This window comes from Marasmius oreades, chromosome 1, assembly GCF_018924745.1.
Source record: "Marasmius oreades isolate 03SP1 chromosome 1, whole genome shotgun sequence".
NCBI lineage: Eukaryota > Fungi > Basidiomycota > Agaricomycetes > Agaricales > Marasmiaceae > Marasmius > Marasmius oreades.
Window position 1 is genome coordinate 3,157,149 of NC_057323.1, and position 17,043 is coordinate 3,174,191.

The 17,043-nt window shown below is 46.7% G+C and overlaps 8 protein-coding genes across 8 annotated transcripts; 4 read left to right on the plus strand and 4 right to left on the minus strand.

Annotated features, from left to right (window-relative positions):
- Positions 1-6: 6 nt before the first annotated feature.
- On the plus strand, positions 7-2,330 carry E1B28_001049 (uncharacterized protein; the record flags this gene model as incomplete). The annotated part of the gene is made up of 6 exons (XM_043146945.1): positions 7-219; positions 277-1,009; positions 1,062-1,208; positions 1,256-1,313; positions 1,373-2,106; positions 2,153-2,330. Exons 1-6 carry the CDS (start codon positions 75-77, stop codon positions 2,328-2,330), a joined length of 1,995 nt encoding a protein of 664 aa, XP_043015650.1. The 5' UTR covers positions 7-74.
- On the minus strand, positions 2,321-3,415 carry E1B28_001050 (uncharacterized protein). The gene is made up of 8 exons (XM_043146946.1): positions 3,272-3,415; positions 3,024-3,218; positions 2,824-2,968; positions 2,750-2,771; positions 2,682-2,699; positions 2,586-2,627; positions 2,463-2,532; positions 2,321-2,409 (listed from the first exon to the last, which is right to left on the minus strand). The coding sequence occupies exons 1-7, from the start codon at positions 3,360-3,362 to the stop codon at positions 2,470-2,472; spliced, it is 576 nt and encodes a 191-aa protein (XP_043015651.1). The 5' UTR covers positions 3,363-3,415; the 3' UTR covers positions 2,321-2,409; positions 2,463-2,469.
- A 10-nt stretch (positions 3,416-3,425) lies between these two features.
- E1B28_001051 (uncharacterized protein) lies at positions 3,426-8,081 on the minus strand. The gene is made up of 16 exons (XM_043146947.1): positions 7,289-8,081; positions 7,145-7,229; positions 7,027-7,084; positions 6,527-6,971; positions 6,307-6,472; positions 5,930-6,257; positions 5,844-5,875; positions 5,747-5,791; positions 5,675-5,698; positions 5,600-5,621; positions 5,345-5,546; positions 5,081-5,290; positions 4,865-5,032; positions 4,270-4,812; positions 3,978-4,220; positions 3,426-3,925 (listed from the first exon to the last, which is right to left on the minus strand). Exons 1-16 carry the CDS (start codon positions 7,976-7,978, stop codon positions 3,578-3,580), a joined length of 3,609 nt encoding a protein of 1,202 aa, XP_043015652.1. The 5' UTR covers positions 7,979-8,081; the 3' UTR covers positions 3,426-3,577.
- A 185-nt stretch (positions 8,082-8,266) lies between these two features.
- Positions 8,267-10,399, minus strand: E1B28_001052 (uncharacterized protein; the record flags this gene model as incomplete). The annotated part of the gene is made up of 5 exons (XM_043146948.1): positions 8,267-8,499; positions 8,554-8,810; positions 8,859-9,480; positions 9,535-9,973; positions 10,028-10,399. The coding sequence occupies 5 exons, from the start codon at positions 10,397-10,399 to the stop codon at positions 8,267-8,269; spliced, it is 1,923 nt and encodes a 640-aa protein (XP_043015653.1).
- A 95-nt stretch (positions 10,400-10,494) lies between these two features.
- Positions 10,495-12,168, minus strand: E1B28_001053 (uncharacterized protein). The gene is made up of 8 exons (XM_043146949.1): positions 12,014-12,168; positions 11,923-11,964; positions 11,851-11,863; positions 11,751-11,803; positions 11,648-11,695; positions 11,502-11,587; positions 10,934-11,447; positions 10,495-10,876 (listed from the first exon to the last, which is right to left on the minus strand). The coding sequence occupies exons 1-8, from the start codon at positions 12,096-12,098 to the stop codon at positions 10,599-10,601; spliced, it is 1,119 nt and encodes a 372-aa protein (XP_043015654.1). The 5' UTR covers positions 12,099-12,168; the 3' UTR covers positions 10,495-10,598.
- Positions 12,169-12,417: 249 nt separating this feature from the next.
- Positions 12,418-13,183, plus strand: E1B28_001054 (uncharacterized protein; the record flags this gene model as incomplete). Its single annotated transcript, XM_043146950.1, has 4 exons — positions 12,418-12,431; positions 12,494-12,590; positions 12,647-12,809; positions 12,867-13,183. The coding sequence occupies 4 exons, from the start codon at positions 12,418-12,420 to the stop codon at positions 13,181-13,183; spliced, it is 591 nt and encodes a 196-aa protein (XP_043015655.1).
- A 110-nt stretch (positions 13,184-13,293) lies between these two features.
- Positions 13,294-13,962, plus strand: E1B28_001055 (uncharacterized protein; the record flags this gene model as incomplete). Its single annotated transcript, XM_043146951.1, has 2 exons — positions 13,294-13,535; positions 13,587-13,962. The coding sequence occupies 2 exons, from the start codon at positions 13,294-13,296 to the stop codon at positions 13,960-13,962; spliced, it is 618 nt and encodes a 205-aa protein (XP_043015656.1).
- A 561-nt stretch (positions 13,963-14,523) lies between these two features.
- On the plus strand, positions 14,524-15,971 carry E1B28_001056 (uncharacterized protein; the record flags this gene model as incomplete). Its single annotated transcript, XM_043146952.1, has 6 exons — positions 14,524-14,613; positions 14,668-14,711; positions 14,763-15,005; positions 15,065-15,081; positions 15,148-15,737; positions 15,789-15,971. 6 exons carry the CDS (start codon positions 14,524-14,526, stop codon positions 15,969-15,971), a joined length of 1,167 nt encoding a protein of 388 aa, XP_043015657.1.
- Positions 15,972-17,043: the final 1,072 nt, after the last annotated feature.

The window sequence follows — 17,043 nt, forward strand, 5'->3', positions numbered from 1 at the left end:
GGCGGTTGCTGCTTGGCGTTGCCATCACGCCACAGTACTGCCCGTGCCGCGCTCTTATATTTATTTTCTCATCCATGTCGGATCCTCGATTTGCTCGACTCAAGACAGACCCTCGTTTTCGTCGCCCAAGGAAACATCAATCTAAAGTTGTCGTCGACGAACGCTTCAAATCTGTGTTCCAGCCAAAACAAAAGTCCAAAGGAAAAAATACTACGTCCGGTAATTTTCACATCATGATAGTTCTATTTCCTGGATTGATCCTGCTTTGAATGATAGTGCGTGTAGACAAGTATGGCCGTGCATTGGCAGAGGGTCATGATGAAGAGAACTTGAAACGTTTCTATCGCCTTGAGAATGACGAGGAGTCCGGTTCAAACGTCCCCGACTATGCTCGAGGGGGCGTTCTTATGGAGTCTTCGGATGAAGAGGACAACCTAGCTGAAGAGGAGGATGAACGGGATGATGAAGGGTTTATAACCATTGGTCAAGACGCCTCACGTCCGATGTATGTTACAGACGAGGGGGAAGAAGTTGACCTGGACGAGAACCACTTCGCGGATTTGGATGCCGAAGCAGCTGCATATAATAAGAATCACTCGGAATCCGAATTGGTATTAGAGACCGCTGACAGGACAAACCGACTGGCGATCGTTAACCTTGACTGGGAGCATGTCAGAGCAGTACATCTCTTCAAAATTTGCACCTCTTTGGTTTCACCGACAGCACCTACTTTGGCATCTACTTCAAAGCCGAACACATCCGGCCAAAGGCAGCATCTCAAAGGAACGACTATCGCTCGTGGAAAGGTTTTAAGCGTCAAGGTCTATCCCAGTGAGTTTGGCAAGAAGAGGATGGTACGCGAAGAGAAGGAGGGCCCTCCGCCAGAGCTATTTCGTAAAAAGGGGAAGGCTGAAGGAGAAGAGATCAATGAACGGACCATTTACGATGTGGGGGATGAAAATGATTTTGATGAGGATGCTCTGCGCAAGTACCAGCTTGATCGGCTTAGGCGAGTTGTAGCTCGTTCATTTGTGATTGCTTACTCTTATGTCTTTGGACAGATACTATTACGCTATTGTTAGCTGTGATACGGTGGACGCGGCTTCACACATCTACAATGAGCTGGATGGAACGGAACTCGAACGGTCTGCAAACGTGTTCGATTTAAGTTTCGTCCCCAATGACATGACTTTTGAGGATGAACCAAGGTTGTGGGTTTTGTGTACGAATTCCAACTGTACTTACACCGCACTAGAGACGAAGCCAACGAAGATGTAGAAACGGGTTACAGGGCTGTCGAATTCGTTACCGATGTGAGTCCAATAGATTGGTTCGCGGACAGGATCTCATTTCCATTTCTTCTGGATTTGAGGCACTGCGTCACTCTAAGGTCAAGCTGACATGGGATGAAGACGATCCGGAGCGCAGCAAGGTTACTCGTAGAACCATCACTCGCAAAGAACTCGGTGACGGAGATTTTCAAGCATACATCGCTTCCGCTTCTGAGTCTGAGTCTGAACTCGAAGACAATAGGAATGGTTTATCCCGAGATAAGCTGCGCTCTTTACTACTTGGCGGAAACGATCAACTTCCTGAGGGCTGGAACAGGGATGATGGTGTACGCGACAACGATGTAGACATGGAAGTCACATTTATGCCCGGCCTTGCCGACAGAAAGGATGGCCAAGACGAGACCACATTAGAGAAGTATCAGCGGAAGATGAAGGAAAAGCGGAAGAAAAGGAAAGAGGAGGTAAAGAAAGCGGTGACAGCTGACGACGATTTCTTCGATGCTACGAGCGATGGTGATCATTCGGCACATGAATCCAAGAAGAAATCTGGTGCAACGCTCAGCTATGAGCCAACTGAGGAGGAAGCACACAGTCTTCTTGTCTCTCATGAAGATTCCGGTGCCGAACCGCAACACTTCAACCTGAAAGCTGTTATGAAAGTCGAGCGCAAGCAGAAGAAGAACAAAAAGAAGGGTAAGAAAACGGTGGATGAGGATAATGAAATACAAGAAGATTTCATCTTGGAGGTCAATGATGACCGGTTCAAGGCAATACACGAGGATCACAACTTTGCCATCGATCCCACTCATCCTCAGTCAGTACCAGCTCCTTAAAATCTTTGGTTACTAACTCCTCGCTAGGTTCAAGAAGACCAAAGCAATGGAGTCGTTACTGAATGAGCGATCCCAACGCCGTGCCGTGAGCGAGAAACAACATGCGGAAGATGGGCAGTCTCTCAAAAATTTGGTCGACAAGGTCAAACGGAAAGGGAGTTTACTTACAGAACCGCGTAAAGGAAAACGCCAACGACTGCGTTGAATATTTTATACATGCAGGCGGGTGTTTTATAACAGGTTACCGCTAGATTACAATATTGGAATGGGAATAGGTGCTTTGCCTGTGTTCACGAGCGTTATCATTGTCTCTACAACCGATGATACACTAGCTCACCTTTTGTTTATGAGATTTTGGCGTTTGAGAAGTCGAGTTCTGGATGAGCACCTTGGAATTTCTTCAATGCCTTCAGGACCATGATGTCAGTGTTTTACAATGTCAGTCTCCGCAAATTCTCACCTCCATTTTCTTGAGCTCGTCGGACGTAGGCTTTCCCATTTGCTAAAAATATTCTTTAATCTCTGATTTAACGCAAGTTTGACGCTGGACAATTACTTTCTGCTGATTATCGAACTAGACACCCGTTAACACAACGATCGAAAAAGTAAACGAGATGCACCTACCATCATTTTCTCGACCATTCCTCTGCGTAAACAGTCAGAGATTCCGCTAAGCATTGAATATTGTTAATACTGACCTCGTTTCACCATCTAGATCGCTGAGTTTGCTATTAGCCGGTTCGATCTTTGTGGTATCGATTTTTGGGTGGTGAGTGAGCACATTCTCCCACCACTGCTGAGTGTTCGCTTTCTCCAGATGGATATGCACATTCTCGTTGTCCTCTGGAGTAATATTATGATCAGTGGTCATAATGAAGGTATCCAAAAAGTAGCGCACCGAGGGTCCAGGTACTATCATCGATTTTGATCTCTTTGCACAATTCGCCCTCGAGAATCTTGTCTTTACCCTTCAGTCCGGCCGATATTTTCTTCTTTTGTATCATAATAATTAGATCTTTCCCTTTAGTTCCTTTTGGAACTGGAAAGGCGATATCGACTTCTCCCAGCGTCTGAGTCCATTTGTAGGGCAAAGCTGATCAAGAACACTAAGTACGCAGTGAGATGCTTTGACCGATTTGAACATACCAGCCTGTTCAGTTGCTTCCCTCGTCCTTTCTTCTTGATCTTTTACTCTCCGCTCTTCTGAGGATAGGCTATCGTATTCCTCTGGCGTCATATCGGCAGAAGTAGGTGGGCGTTCTGGAAGAAAAACCGAGATCGCGTTTCGACTTCCGGCCCGCGTGCCCTATTCATTTTTCCCTTCACCTCTCATGGTAAACGTTCATTTATGATCACCATCGAGTGCTTGCAGCACTTCTGGTGAGAGTGCTTTAGCAACCTACTACGGCACGTTCAAAATGTACAGAAATCCTGATATCTGCGTAGTATGGTCTAATCATTGTCCTTCGAAGTACTAGGCTTTTCAAGGAGAACGTATCGTCCATCTTGTAGCCGTACATCGATGGAAACACCTTGCACAGGTATACCTGCTCTCCAAGTAGGTGCCAATCCTAACCATGCAGTTACTTTACTCATGAACTTCCGTTGCTGCCGTTGGAATGGATACGGGGGGTCTTCTAATAGACCTTCCCATCGATACGTTGGCCTCTGAAGAATCGAAGCATCGTCGTGGTCCGTGCCTCCGCCTGTTCCGATATTCGATGCCTGAGCCCGCATTTCCACATCGACATGGTCCATGTCCAACTCCGAGATACCGTTGCCCATATGAAACAAGATTTGCTGGAAGTAGAGTCAGTAGTTGCTCTAGATAGCGCCCGGTTATTCCAAATACCTTGCTGGACCCTCGGAAGACAGCTTCATTTAGACGAAGATACAGTTTGTTCAAGAAGCCTGGATGGAAAAAATCTCCCCACCTCGGCTTCTTTGAAAACAGATTTCGCTGTGCCAGAAAAGATTCCAGCGCCGGGCGGGGAAGAGGCATATAAGCGATGGATGTAGGGTAGTGAGGGTTGAAGTCAGTGGCATGTAGTTGGAGCCCAGCAATAGTGTCCCAATTTCTTCGCCAAAGGTCGTCCTGAAACAGTGAGTTATTCCTCTCGTCAAACCAAGAAAGAAGCCCTCACCCAAAAGACGTACCACCATGTCGCGGCCTCTGATCGGGAAACACTAAGGAATCTCATGTAAGCTGTATCGAAGATCGCTTCACTTCCAGCTATCAGCTGGCGGACTCGTGGGTCTCGCTCATAGTCGATAGAACTCCCAACCATGACAGTTGGGTCACGAGGAAGATCATAGACATGGGAGAGGAATTTGTAACTCAACACTTGAGCTTTGTATTGACATTCCTTCCTGTGATGATGGCGATAATCTGAGAGTACACTCTCAAGGTGACGTAGTCGAGTGTGAATAAGCGGATGGTTCGATGTCAAAAATCTCGCCAGCAGGGTAGTCAGGTCGAAGTCGTCAGTTAGTCCTATCGCTTCACCGTCAAGAATGATCCCTCTTGGATATTTGAGCTTGACGGTGAAGCCGCTGCCTAGTTGAACTCCTTGCCAAACCAAATTCCCTCGTTGCTCTATCTTGAGTATGGCTGTTTCGTAACGTCTTGACGCTTGTGCACTGTAACGTTTCCTCAGACCACAACAAAGAGATTGAGAACCGATAGCCTGAGTAACATAAGATCTGTGGAATTATCATCAAAGAAGGAAAATCACTTACTTGGACATGGTTATATCGCCATGAGACCATTTGCCCGTCTAACGATCGTAACGACATCCGGATCTCACGTCGCTGTTGGATTTCCCGTGAAGAATTTTGTCGAACGTACAACTCCAGATCCGAAACATCTCGAAGAACAGTATAAGGACCAATATCGTAGCGGAATACCTATCGGACAATGAGCATGACACCAGGTATACCAAGGTAGATACCGACCAGTGTAGGAGGGAACGGAATCATCCATGCATTACCGAAGAAATGGGTGCAGTTAAGTATTGCATTCTCTTCGGGCGGTTTCCAGTACGAATCAGGCCCAGTGAAATACCTCTGAATTTCTTCCTCGAGTTGTCTAGTCCGCTCAAAGTCGGGCCCGTACATAAGGGCAACGGCTTTCCGGTACTCCAATGATCCCACTTCCCGTAAAATCTGACATACTAGTGTTGATTGTTCGTGGAAGAGGTGTAGTAACGTCATATTCACCTTGAGATTCTCTACATGCCTTTCTGCTGGAGAGCCGAGGAAGTTCAAAAGATAAGGGGGGAATTCGGAATCGCGAGCTTGCGCAAACACCATCTTTTGCTGAGGCGGTATTTTGCATTCAGGACTGGTCAGAAGCAAGATAGATATGGACTCCTGCCATATCCTACGTTTCAGGTGTGGGGATGGGTATGATAACGCCAGTCTAAAGGTGGTCAACAAGGTAGGCAAGAGTGGACGAGTTGACATCTCCAGTACCTTGGTGAGAAAACATCGATGCCTATGAGGAAGCTCAGTAAGACAACCCAGACATTTACTTAAGATAAAACTCACTGAAATCTATTCGCCTGGTCAGTTCTGTGAAGAGTGAGTGTCAATTTTGCAGTTAATCTAAGGAAGATTTACTTTTCACGGTTTTTCTGCTAATCGAGAGGTTGATGACAGTGAAATCTAGGGCGACAAATTAGCTTCTTCGACGCGGTTCTAGAATAAAAGGTCGTACAAAGGCTGAAGCCGTAGGTAAGTATGTATATTCTGAGCTTGGCGGTCAAGTTCGTGTTCGGTGGTCGAGGAAGAATGAAGTCTCACCCATAAAGTACATAATAATTCAGGAGATCCTTTCCAGGTACATCAAGAGTAACAAGCAGAGCTAAAAGTGAAGTAAGGACGTAGTTTAATCTTGACACCCATTCGCTGGCGTTATTCACAGGATCAAGAAAAGGTCCGAGAAAACACTGTGCCAAAAAGAAGCCGACGGTGGAGGTGAGTAAAAGGACCTGGCGAACAATCGGTATGACAGCACGGGGGGCCGAGCGAAAAAAGCAATTATCAGGGTCAATGACCGCGACAATCACCAGGGTACTCAATTTCACAAACAGATAGATTGGTTCGTAGGTACCCCAATCGCGCCGAAAACCTAAAAGTGGATTTATAAACTTGTTTAGAAGTATAACGAGTGAACCCACCGGCATATAAAAAAGCAAATGGATTGGTATCTCTCGCGAGTAAACGATGATACTCCGTGTCCATATCGACTGGGTTCCTTGGTCTTCCAAGCTCCGTGAAGCGATCGACCTTGGGGACAGACGTTCGGATGACGCGCCTCAAAGCAATGGGGTAGTAAATCGTCAACTACAAAGCCGTGTCACCAACAGAAGCCACCGAACATCAGCGCATGTAACTCACAAATAAAATGGTGACGATGGAGAGGATGATCACGATAGGCGCAAAGTTGAACTCATTTTTCTTCATCGTTGTCGTCCAGCAGAAATCCAAAGGATCTCGATATTCATGCGATGGGCCTAAAGGGGGTACAACTGGCGGAAAAGAGGTTGCATTTGTGTATGGATTCGGGATAGGCCATAGGTCTTGAGACCACACCAAGACGTGTACCGCCATTGTGCTCATTGGGAGGTAGATCAAAGTAAGCAGAAACGAAATGGTGACGAGCTTCCACTCCTTTCCATTTTTATCGTTTTGCTGAAGACCTTCAATTTCTGTGTACCGGTCACATTTCCGTGTCGATTTCCAGAAACGATAGAGAAGACCTGATGCCGTAACCATAAATACGGTGAGAAATATAAGAGACTGCATTGTGCCAGAAGCGAAGTTCAATGCCAAGACATTAGGACTATCGGCAGGTTATATCACCGCTGGCGCTCGACGACAACTTGAACGGAGCTCACATAGTTCCCAAAAGCAGCTTTCTCCAATGATCACCAAGTCTTTCGCCCTTGAAAGGTACTGGAATGAACACAGAATGAGATGCAGTTGATTGAGAAGATTCAAGGGGCTGTGGAATACCTATAGTACTCAGGATGAGCGCAAAAACCTGTACAGTATTGACGACTCCTTGTAGACTGTAGAATGATGCAAGCATGCTCGAGCCCTATTCGTCGCTTCTTCAGAATACAAAGGAGCCAAGCGATACTGCAATGACGATCTCACTGTTATTCCAAGCACGACATTAACCGCTGAGCCCAATAAGGTTTTCTTGTTACGCCAAAACGGAGCCACACGAGAGTTTGCTTCGAGTTCTTCTACCGAGTACCCTGACTCAACTAAGCGGTCCATCGGTGGAAACATTTCAGCTTCCCTGTTCGTCTTCACGTTATTGAAGGGCGGTTGGGGTAGTGATTCCAGATACGAGTCGAGTTTGGGTAGGTACAGAGGTGGGGCTTTGCGAGAGAATAGTTCGGTGGGAGAAATGGGGTTATGCTGTCCCAAAGTATGTCGGGAATGCACTAGCGTTGGTGTGATTGAAAATGAATGTTGGGAAGCGGACGAAGGGGGATAGGTATGGTCGGGTTCGATTAATCTCCAAGTCTCGTCATCTTCGTAAGAGATAGGGCGGCTCCGATAAGGCACCTCATCCTCCTCAACTTCCAGATACTGTATCCCAATGAATGGTTGTGCAGCATCGGTTATGTCTAGAGTGGTATAGTTATTGTTAACAGAGGGTATCCTAGTCGTGAAGGCCGTAGCAGAGCCAGACTCATCGTCCATGGTTTCCTGAGGTAATGAGGGTTTTCTGTTTCGTAAATTCCGAGACTGGACTGTAATGAAACGAGCAGGAGTGGAGGGCGGTTGTTGGGAGTCAGATGACTCGAACCGATCAACTAGATCCTTTACTGCCATCTCAATTCCGTATCGCACATCTACAATTGTCCAAGCGGAAAGGTTGACGTTCGAGGGATAAATGGACTAGCTAGTAGAGTAGTACGTTCTGATGACAAGCGCCTGATTCCAAACTTGGGCTGTTATCACCACGTGGGAGGCCAGTCCGAGGAGGCATTACCTAAACCTAGCGTGACGCGACGTATGGGAGGCACTTACGCTCAAGACCTCAACGTCAACGTTTCAACTGATACGGGTGTAGCATGATATATGAGTTAAGTAAAAGATAGATAGCAACTAGAACCGAAACTAGTCTCTCAATGTCCGATCCCCCTCGTCTTCAAAGGTCACATTCCTCTCCACGGGTAAATGCTGTCTTTCTAACACATCCTCTCCTTGAAGTAGTGCAAGTGCTGTCTCCAAAAACCACATATTCTGTTTTATGAAATGCACGGCGACAGTACCTCCAACGCGATACCCTTCATATCTGGTTTTCCTGTCTTCCCGATGGTCCCATGCAAATTTAGGTGTCATTGGACTGTCTGAAGGACCATAACGATCAGTCTCGAAAGCCAAGGGAGGAAGGGGGAAATTACCTTCACGAAGTTTGGACATATCGCTTCCTTCAACCAGCGCCTCGATGCTTTGTGGTAGATCGAGATCAGATAGAGGAGGCGAGTAACGGACGTGGAAAGTCGATACACTAGAATGTGCCCACGATGCCGGTGTTGGTCCTAGCTCACTGCCTAATGACTGTGAAGCTCGATGTTCTTCAGTATATTTGCTGAGCGCCGAAGCCATATCTCTCCTTATTCGAGTTACCTCTGAGGGAAACAAGAAGCCGTGGGCGTATCTGGCGGGATATCAGATGACAGGGCTTCGCAATACAATATGGACTTACACCGTTCCCGCTCTAGGGTGGTCGTGAATCCAGCAGCGTTCACTAATCCATCGAACGAGGTGCGCCTTTGGGTGGACTTTCATCCACTTCGCCGTTTGTTTATCTTCTTTCCCTTTGATCAGGTGTCTGACGGTTGGGTCGTTCGCAACATAGTCAACTAAGCTCCAGCTCAACGTGTAGAGCTCTCCTGCCATGAAACGATGGAGTCGGTTGGTAACAAGATAACCCCAGTAGATCAAGGGATCCTGAAATGGAGATGAGGGAGGAAAGATAGGTATGTTGGTTGTATCAGATGGTTTTGCATGCAACTCGAGTCTTAGACGTGCTTCCAGTTCGGCCAGCATGACAAAAGCATCGTCATCCATTTTGACAACAAAGTCTGGCCTTACCCAATCCTTGACAGATCCGTTTATTCGATCTTGGAAGGCATGCCATGGGTCATGGGGAGCAAGGACCGGAGGAGTTGTATGTTCTGTCGAATAAGAATATTTGCCTGGAGGTATAGGAGTCTCCCTATAAACAGGAGGTACCCAAGCGTCATCAGCAGCCCATGAAAAGAACGCATGAGTTTTCCCATCGTTCATATTCTCCTGCATGGGAAGCACTATTATATCGTTGTACTCTGAGAGTCAAATTATTTAGCCATTTCAAGTAAGTCGAAACTCGTCGTACTCACCTTCGATCTCCAAAGCTACCCTCCTTTCAAAGTCCTTTCGTGGTTGTCCCATGATGAAACGTACTATTGTACGAGAAGTTCCAATACCATTATCACCTGCTCCTGCACCATCCCTGCTCCGCGGATGTGTAGCCCACGTTGACCGCACCAACGCCCGTCGTTCATAAGATGAATCTGTCGAGAATACGCCTATAAGTATACCCGCTGGAGGAAGCAGTTCGAGTTCTTTGTGGGGAAACAGAGGTGTACGCATGCCAAGTGTATAGTTATGATACGGGTCAGAGTAGAGAGTAGGGTCGTGAACATCTGGAGGTGAGTTCATGTAGGGCATAGAGCAGTACGCCCGCCAAGGTAATGGTTCTTTGTCGGGATTGAGAACATACATGAGGAATATGGTGAGGAGGACGGCGAATAGCGCAAACATGACTATGCTTAGGATCTGTTTAAAACACGTTCAGTAAGTTCTGCAGTCAGCCGTAAACGAAACACTGACAATACTAGTGGGTTGTCTAGGGAATAAAGGATGGCGGACAAGTCTTCTCAACCACTTTCTAGCTGTTCTCCATATCCGCGCATCCATTACTCGTTGCCAACGACGCGGAGGCTGCCACCATCGTCGACGTTCTTCTCGCCAATTTTCACGTCTCGCGAGAAGACCATGAGATTCAGCATCTCCCTCAGAGGCTGAGGAGTGCGATGAATAATATCGGCGTGTTGGGGACGAAGAGCGGGATGCTATGGGGGTAGTGGAGGGGTGAGCTCGAGGACCATCTTCAAGCCGGAATTGTTGTATTGTGTCTGTTGAATCGAGGCTATCTGAGCTTTCGTACCCATCGGAGGACAGGCGTTCTGAGATTGGGTTCATCGCTGAACCGCTACGAGGGAGAGTTAAGTTGTAACATGCAATAATGCAGAGGCGAGTTGAAGGTTAAAAGGGAAGAAAAATCTGAGCTGCAGTTTGGCGCTATTGGTATCACGCACAGGATTCATGAGCACGGGTCTCTCAGTCTCCTATGCAACCTCTACGTTGCTGCAATTAATGTACACTCTCGTTCAATCGTTATTTAAACCAGTCCATCTGCATAAATTTTCTTCCAACTCGGCCTCTCTTTCACAACGTCCCAAAAGGCAGCAAGTTTACTGCGGCTTGCAGGACGGGCACCTTCCAGTTTCATCAAGTCTACTGGCAAATTAACGCGAGTGAGGGAGAATCCATTGCCAACGTGTTTCTCGATTTTCTCGATGGCACTACTTCCATCGTCAGACGTAGTAGCACCAGCAAGTTTTGCAACATGCGCAAGCCATGGTGCGAGATGTAGGTCTGCAATGGAGACCTGTTCGCCTAGAACAACGACCACTAAGACCAAACTATCTCGTTGATGAATGCATTATTCCTTACCCAAAGCAAACGGTCCGATAACTTCGTCATTTAGTTTTGTGAGGATTTTTGGCATACCAGTTTCCCATGCTACTCTGGCAATATTGAAATATGCTGCACGTTTGATCTTGGATTCTTCATCTATTTCAGCACTAGATTGCAGCGCTTTTTCAAACACGGATAGTAGGCTCTCAACCTCAGTATTCTCGTTGCGCCAAAAGTCTTTGATCTTTTCCGTGACGGTGATCTTTCCGGTTTCTGCTTCAGCAAGGTAATGCGACAAGGCCTGGTGTTTTCCTTTTAACAGAGGAAAAACAGCTCTAGAAAGTTCCCGTAAAGCAAGGTCATCTCGGGCATTCATGAACAAGAGGTTATTGGGATTTGCAGGTTCAGAGTGAAGGATGTCATCGATGATTATCTTGGATGTGGTCGAAAATGCGATGGTAGCGGGGGTCAAAGAAGGGGCAGGAGCGTTGGATGTTGTGTGAGTACGCGACAAAGGAGAACGCGACTTGTCCAGGAATTCAATGATCCCCTGAGTATTTGTGACTTGAGCAACCAACACGCCGACACAGTAAATGAAACGAACTTTGGTTTCTGTAATGGCTTTGTAACGACTTTCGACTTCATCGGACAAAGTTTTCTCCAGGGGAACTACCAAAGTTGGGACGGTAGCTGACGGAACATCGATGGTAAGTTGATGTGTTCGATGCAACGAAGTATATTATAACGAACCTTTCGAATTCAGGCGTAGAAACGATGGGCCATAATTCTCGCCTCTGCCTACCTGATTGTCAGGTTCCCAGCTCCACAGAAAATCAGTATGGCATAAACTCACTGAGATCCACGATCTTTAGATTAAGTTCGTCGTCTCCATAGCCCTTCTCCATCCTGAACAAATTATGGATACCGAGTTCCAGTGGAAGCCACCAACTCACAGAGTAAGCAGAGCTAGCGATAGGAATGAGTGAATATCATCATTATCATGACTAGGATCGAGCGGAACACACCCCCAGAAGACCAGATGGACTTAGGGTCGTAATACAATACTGCTGTGAAGGAGGATTAGTGCACTGATTCAATCGTGCTGAAAGATGAAACCTTTTGGCATAGACATTGACAACGATAATATCAGGATATGCCTGACGGTGGTTTTGGGAATGGAGCAAATTGTGGCAAAATCCATTTGTGACGTATTTCTCGCGTCGCGTGAGGTAATAAATTACCTTGAAGTCGAATTTACAGTACCATTCCTCGCAAAAAAAAAGGGAATTTACAAGAACTCTAGAACGACTTTAGAGCACTGAGTTATAGTCAGCTAACAGCCAGGTTCATATTTTAAGCAGATATGTGTTACAGAGAAGTGACACGTCCACGTGATATGTGACATCGAATTTGCTGGAACTGTTGCACAGCAATGATACACGCGATTTCAGCTAAGTATAAAGTGCACGACTTTCCTTTCTTTGTCTTCTCATCTTACGCCTTTGATCACTCGCTACTCCATGACCACACCGAGGTAAGTGCTAGATCTCTGCTACTACCTCTAAGATTTTCTCGGAAACAGAATGCTCATTCCAGGCACGAATACTACGAAACGGACGAGAGAATTACCGTCTCGATTTTCGATCGTAACGCAGATCCTGCCCAGGTGTCTCTCGAATTCGAGCCTAGGAAGGTTAGTTAGGTAGATTCTGACCTGAACTATTGCTAATAAAGTGTATTTACCTTTAGGTCACGTATACCAATGGCGACAAGCTTCTTGCCCTTGAGCCACTGAAAGGCCAGGTGAACCCGGATAGCTGCGAATACACTGTTGGTAAGGTTAAAGTGGAACTTCGGCTTCTGAAAGCTGTTCAAGGCAGATGGGGAGGTCTAATAGGAGACACTCCAGATCGTTAGTATTTCATACTTGCCTAAAATTGTGGCGTTGGCCTGAACAACTCTGGTCTAGCACTGGCCAATTCTGCCGCCCCTGAAACCACTCCCAGGAGACCGCAGCAGAAGAATTGGGAAGGTATATCCAGCCAAATGTTGGCGTCGGACAAGGAGGTGACTTTAGAGGAAGATCCCAATGTTGGAGGCGACAGTGCTATCAACCCTTTCTTCCAGAAGTTATTCTCCGATGCAGATGAAGATACGAAACGAGCTATGCTAAAGAGCTATAGTGAGAGTGGAGGCACTACGTTGAGTACTAACTGGGATGAGGTGAGGAAGGGAAAGGTGGAGGTGAAGCCTCCGGAAGGTTCTGAATGGAAGCGATGGGGTTAATTTCGGGCCCTACGAGTATCGTTTAGTTCGTCTAGCGTTGAAGCTTGTATGTGTACTCCTGCTTTGAAATATCCAACGTGTTGAATTTTCATCTTCGCGTGATTCAAAACATGTCTCGTCTTACTCTCATAGTCGCCGCGACCAAAAATAATGGTATTGGACAGGAATCTCGCTTGCCCTGGCGTTTGGCAAAAGAGATGAGGTATTTCGCAAAAGTCACTTCATATGCACCAGAAGGCAAGAAAAACGCCGTGGTAATGGGAAGGAACACATGGGAGAGTATTCCAAGCAAATTCAGGCCGCTCTCAAACAGAATAAACGTCGTGATTAGTCAACAAAAGGATTACAGTCTGTCAGTGACCGGCGCATTTCCTCGGATTTTACTCATCGACAGGTCCATTAGCGGAACTCCCGGAAACGACACACAGTGCACTATTCACCAGAGCTACGAGGAAGCTCTTCAGCGTCTACAGGACGTCCGAAACATACACAGGTCTTTCATCATAGGAGGGGCAGCTGTATATGCTGAATCATTGAAGCTTCCTCCAACTGCTTCGCTTGGATTCGTGAACCGAGTTCTGCTCACGCAAATCATACACCCGGCCTTCGACGAATGCGACGTGTTCATGCCGGATTTTCTTGCTGGTAATGAGTGGACAAAGGCAACCCACCAGGGTTTGTGTGAGTGGGTCGGATTTGACGTTCCTGAGGGTGTGCAGGAAGAGAACGGTGTTCAGTACGAATTCCAACTCTGGTCTCGAGAACCGTTACAGGCATGATCTACGTGCTTCGTCGCTATGTCCACCTATTCGCAAGCCCAATTCCATCATTCATTATTGCCACAATAATAGCGGAGTTTCAGACGATTGGACGCGAGTGTGGAATATGATACCCGTGTATATTATCCCTGCCTCTGCAAAAGAATCAGCGGTCGGCGTACGTTACAGTCTATGGAAAACCATAGAGATGCACCTGTTTATGCTTGGGGTTTTTGGAGCACACAATATAAACTCTCCCTTTCCTCCTCACAGTGCTGCAGCCATCACACATCAACTTGACTGAAGAACGGACTTTCATGCTGCGACTGAACAAGGTGTTGAGAGACAGATAGTGTGGATGAAGTCGGTCATGTTGAATCCTCGAGCTGCGACCGAGATTTGAAAGGAGAGGCCTGCTGGACGTCAACAAGGCTCGGAACATTTTGTTTTTCTTGTTGGTGAGATTCTGAGTGGCAGTGCTCCAGGCTCTCACCGCTTGGCCGCCGTCACTGTCACCTAGTGTCACCCTCTATCTTCCGACTCTTCGCTGCATATGACCCGAGATTAATCAAGTCAACCTAGATGCCATTACAAGATTCACCTAATAGGTGGTCGATCCCAATATTTGCAGTTACCCTCATAGCATTTGTGGCAGAGAGCCAACTCACTCAAGTACGCGTAATCCGTCTTTCTGGTTCCATGTCTTCTAACATCCTATCATTGAAGTATGTTCAAATCAAGTTACAGTATCAACAACCCTATCTCTTATTGTTAGTCTTTCTCCTCTTCTCCCATTCTATCCCCCAATGAAAACTCGACAGCTACATCGTTCATTCATCATTCCTTATCTTATATCCTTGCCATATACTGTATTTAATCCTTACGACCCCTCACACACCATCACAGCTATGGAACAGTGTGAAGATTGCCATCACAAATCGTCTTAATGAAGACGTACGGTCCACCAAGTTCCCTCTAGCACGACTCTTATATCTCATTCTTGCATTGACGGCAGGTATAACTGTACCAGCCCTTCTTTGGTTTGCCGCTATAGCAATCTCTTCGTAAGTCTAATTATTTGGTATGCTTGAATACCACGGCGCTGACCACGAACTCAAATTAGCGTAACTGACGTTACAGGTAGACGTTCCCCTTAGGTCCTTTGTTGGTACTTGAATCGCTAATCCTTTGCTTGTACGATTCCAGCCATTTGGAACACCAACGCCTTCTTTGCGTACGTCATCTCGGTGAAGGTTATCGGTCTAGAATGGGAAGCTCGACGACTAGTGGCAGTAGTGCTCGCTACCCTTGGCGTGATAGCTGTCGTATATGGTGGAACGACGACACCCGAATCGGATGATACTACGATTTCTTCTGTCACCCTACCAGCATCTACTGCGCATCTGGCCGGAAACTTGCTGACTCTAATTGCCTCTGTGGGATACGGCGCTTATCAAGTCTTTTATAAGAAATACGCTGCGCTATCATCAGACCCAGATACTGAAGGTTTAGGCTGCTCCGAAGATTACCAGCGTGTGCCAGTTGCAGATGATGGGCGAAGAGGGAGAAACAACTCAAATGATGAGGAAGATATCGAGCAAACTCCCCCCTTTGGTCTTCATCCCAACTTCTTGACATCGGCTATTGGTGTTTGCACACTGCTCCTGCTGTGGATTCCTATTCCAGTTCTTCATTGGACTGGTGCTGAGCCATTCGCATTGCCCCGCAATTGGTCGATAGTGAACGCTATAGTCGGGATCGCTTTGACGGGCTCGATATTCAATGGAGGATTTATGGTGTGTGCGGTGAAATGTTGTATTTTTCGCTTCATCCTTATGTGGTGCTAGATCTTGTTGGGATTGTGGGGTCCTATAATCACCTCTGTCGGTGGATTGTTGACAATAGTACTCGTCTTCATCTCGGACGTATTACTGGGTACCACAGAAGCCTTCAACTTTTGGACGGTGTCCGGTTCAACTGCAATAATTGCGGCCTTTGCAGTTTTGGCATATGATATAGTCAGAAAATAATTTGTCCGTGTTAATTAATTTACCTGAATGCAATAGAAATGGTATATGACTGTTTCTTCGTGAGATGAGAGTCGTGTCAATTGATGAAGATTGCGGACGCAAACATCGGCGAGCATCAGAGAGTTTCAATAGATAGCAACAGTGAATGAGAAAGGGACCAGTAGTACCAGAAACGAAGACACATGGATGTGACGAAGGGAAAGGGGTATCTTCCTCACCTCGCCTTCACCTCGCCTTACTCTCCAACTTTCAAAGGCGACCATTTTGGTTACTAACGGCGCCCTTTACAGGCAACTCCATCCAAAAAGACCGACACTAGACCTCATGGGGGATAGGGATCATCACTGCCGGCCACTGGCAGTGCGTCGAACTAAGCCGAGGAACAATTTCCTCATTTCTCTAATTGAAATTCTATTCCAATGGTTAATTGCCTACCACGATCGTGATCTCAGCTCAGTGTGTTTTTGGAAATGGCAACCATTTAACTCTCCCATCTATTCTGACTCTAGATGTTACGTCGGTGCACGCCTTAAGAACTATCCAGAGTCCAAGAACAAGCTCGTGAATTTAGGAGATTCCTACTTCGTAACAAAAGCTGTTTCTGGGACACTTACACCCGGTGACGTTCATCTTTACGGTCATCTTGCAAGACGTACGCTCATGGTCTGCAAGCGGTCAAGTTATTTCATGAAGGGGAGTCACCGGTCACGGATTCGTTTGACGTCGACTCCAGGGCAAGAGGAGGGCGGGGAAAGGAGTTAGGTTGATCGCTTTAGCGGGCTCTTGTATGCTGAAAGAAGTCAAGAAGAGACTTGTAAGTTGTCGCTGTGTAACGGGAGGAAGATGAAGAGTCGGGGCTTACTCCGAATGAGCCAGAGTCGGATCCAGAATCAGATAAAGAGGGCTGGACTCTCAAGGAGTCAAGGTAGCACTTTGGTTCATTAAGCATTCGACAAGGCTCAGGATACAAGGGAGGTACGCGCCGTATATGACCCGGATTTTCTGACATGATTACAGGGTGGGTAACTCAACTATCCGTTGTCTATCGATTATCATTAACTTTGGGGGCCAC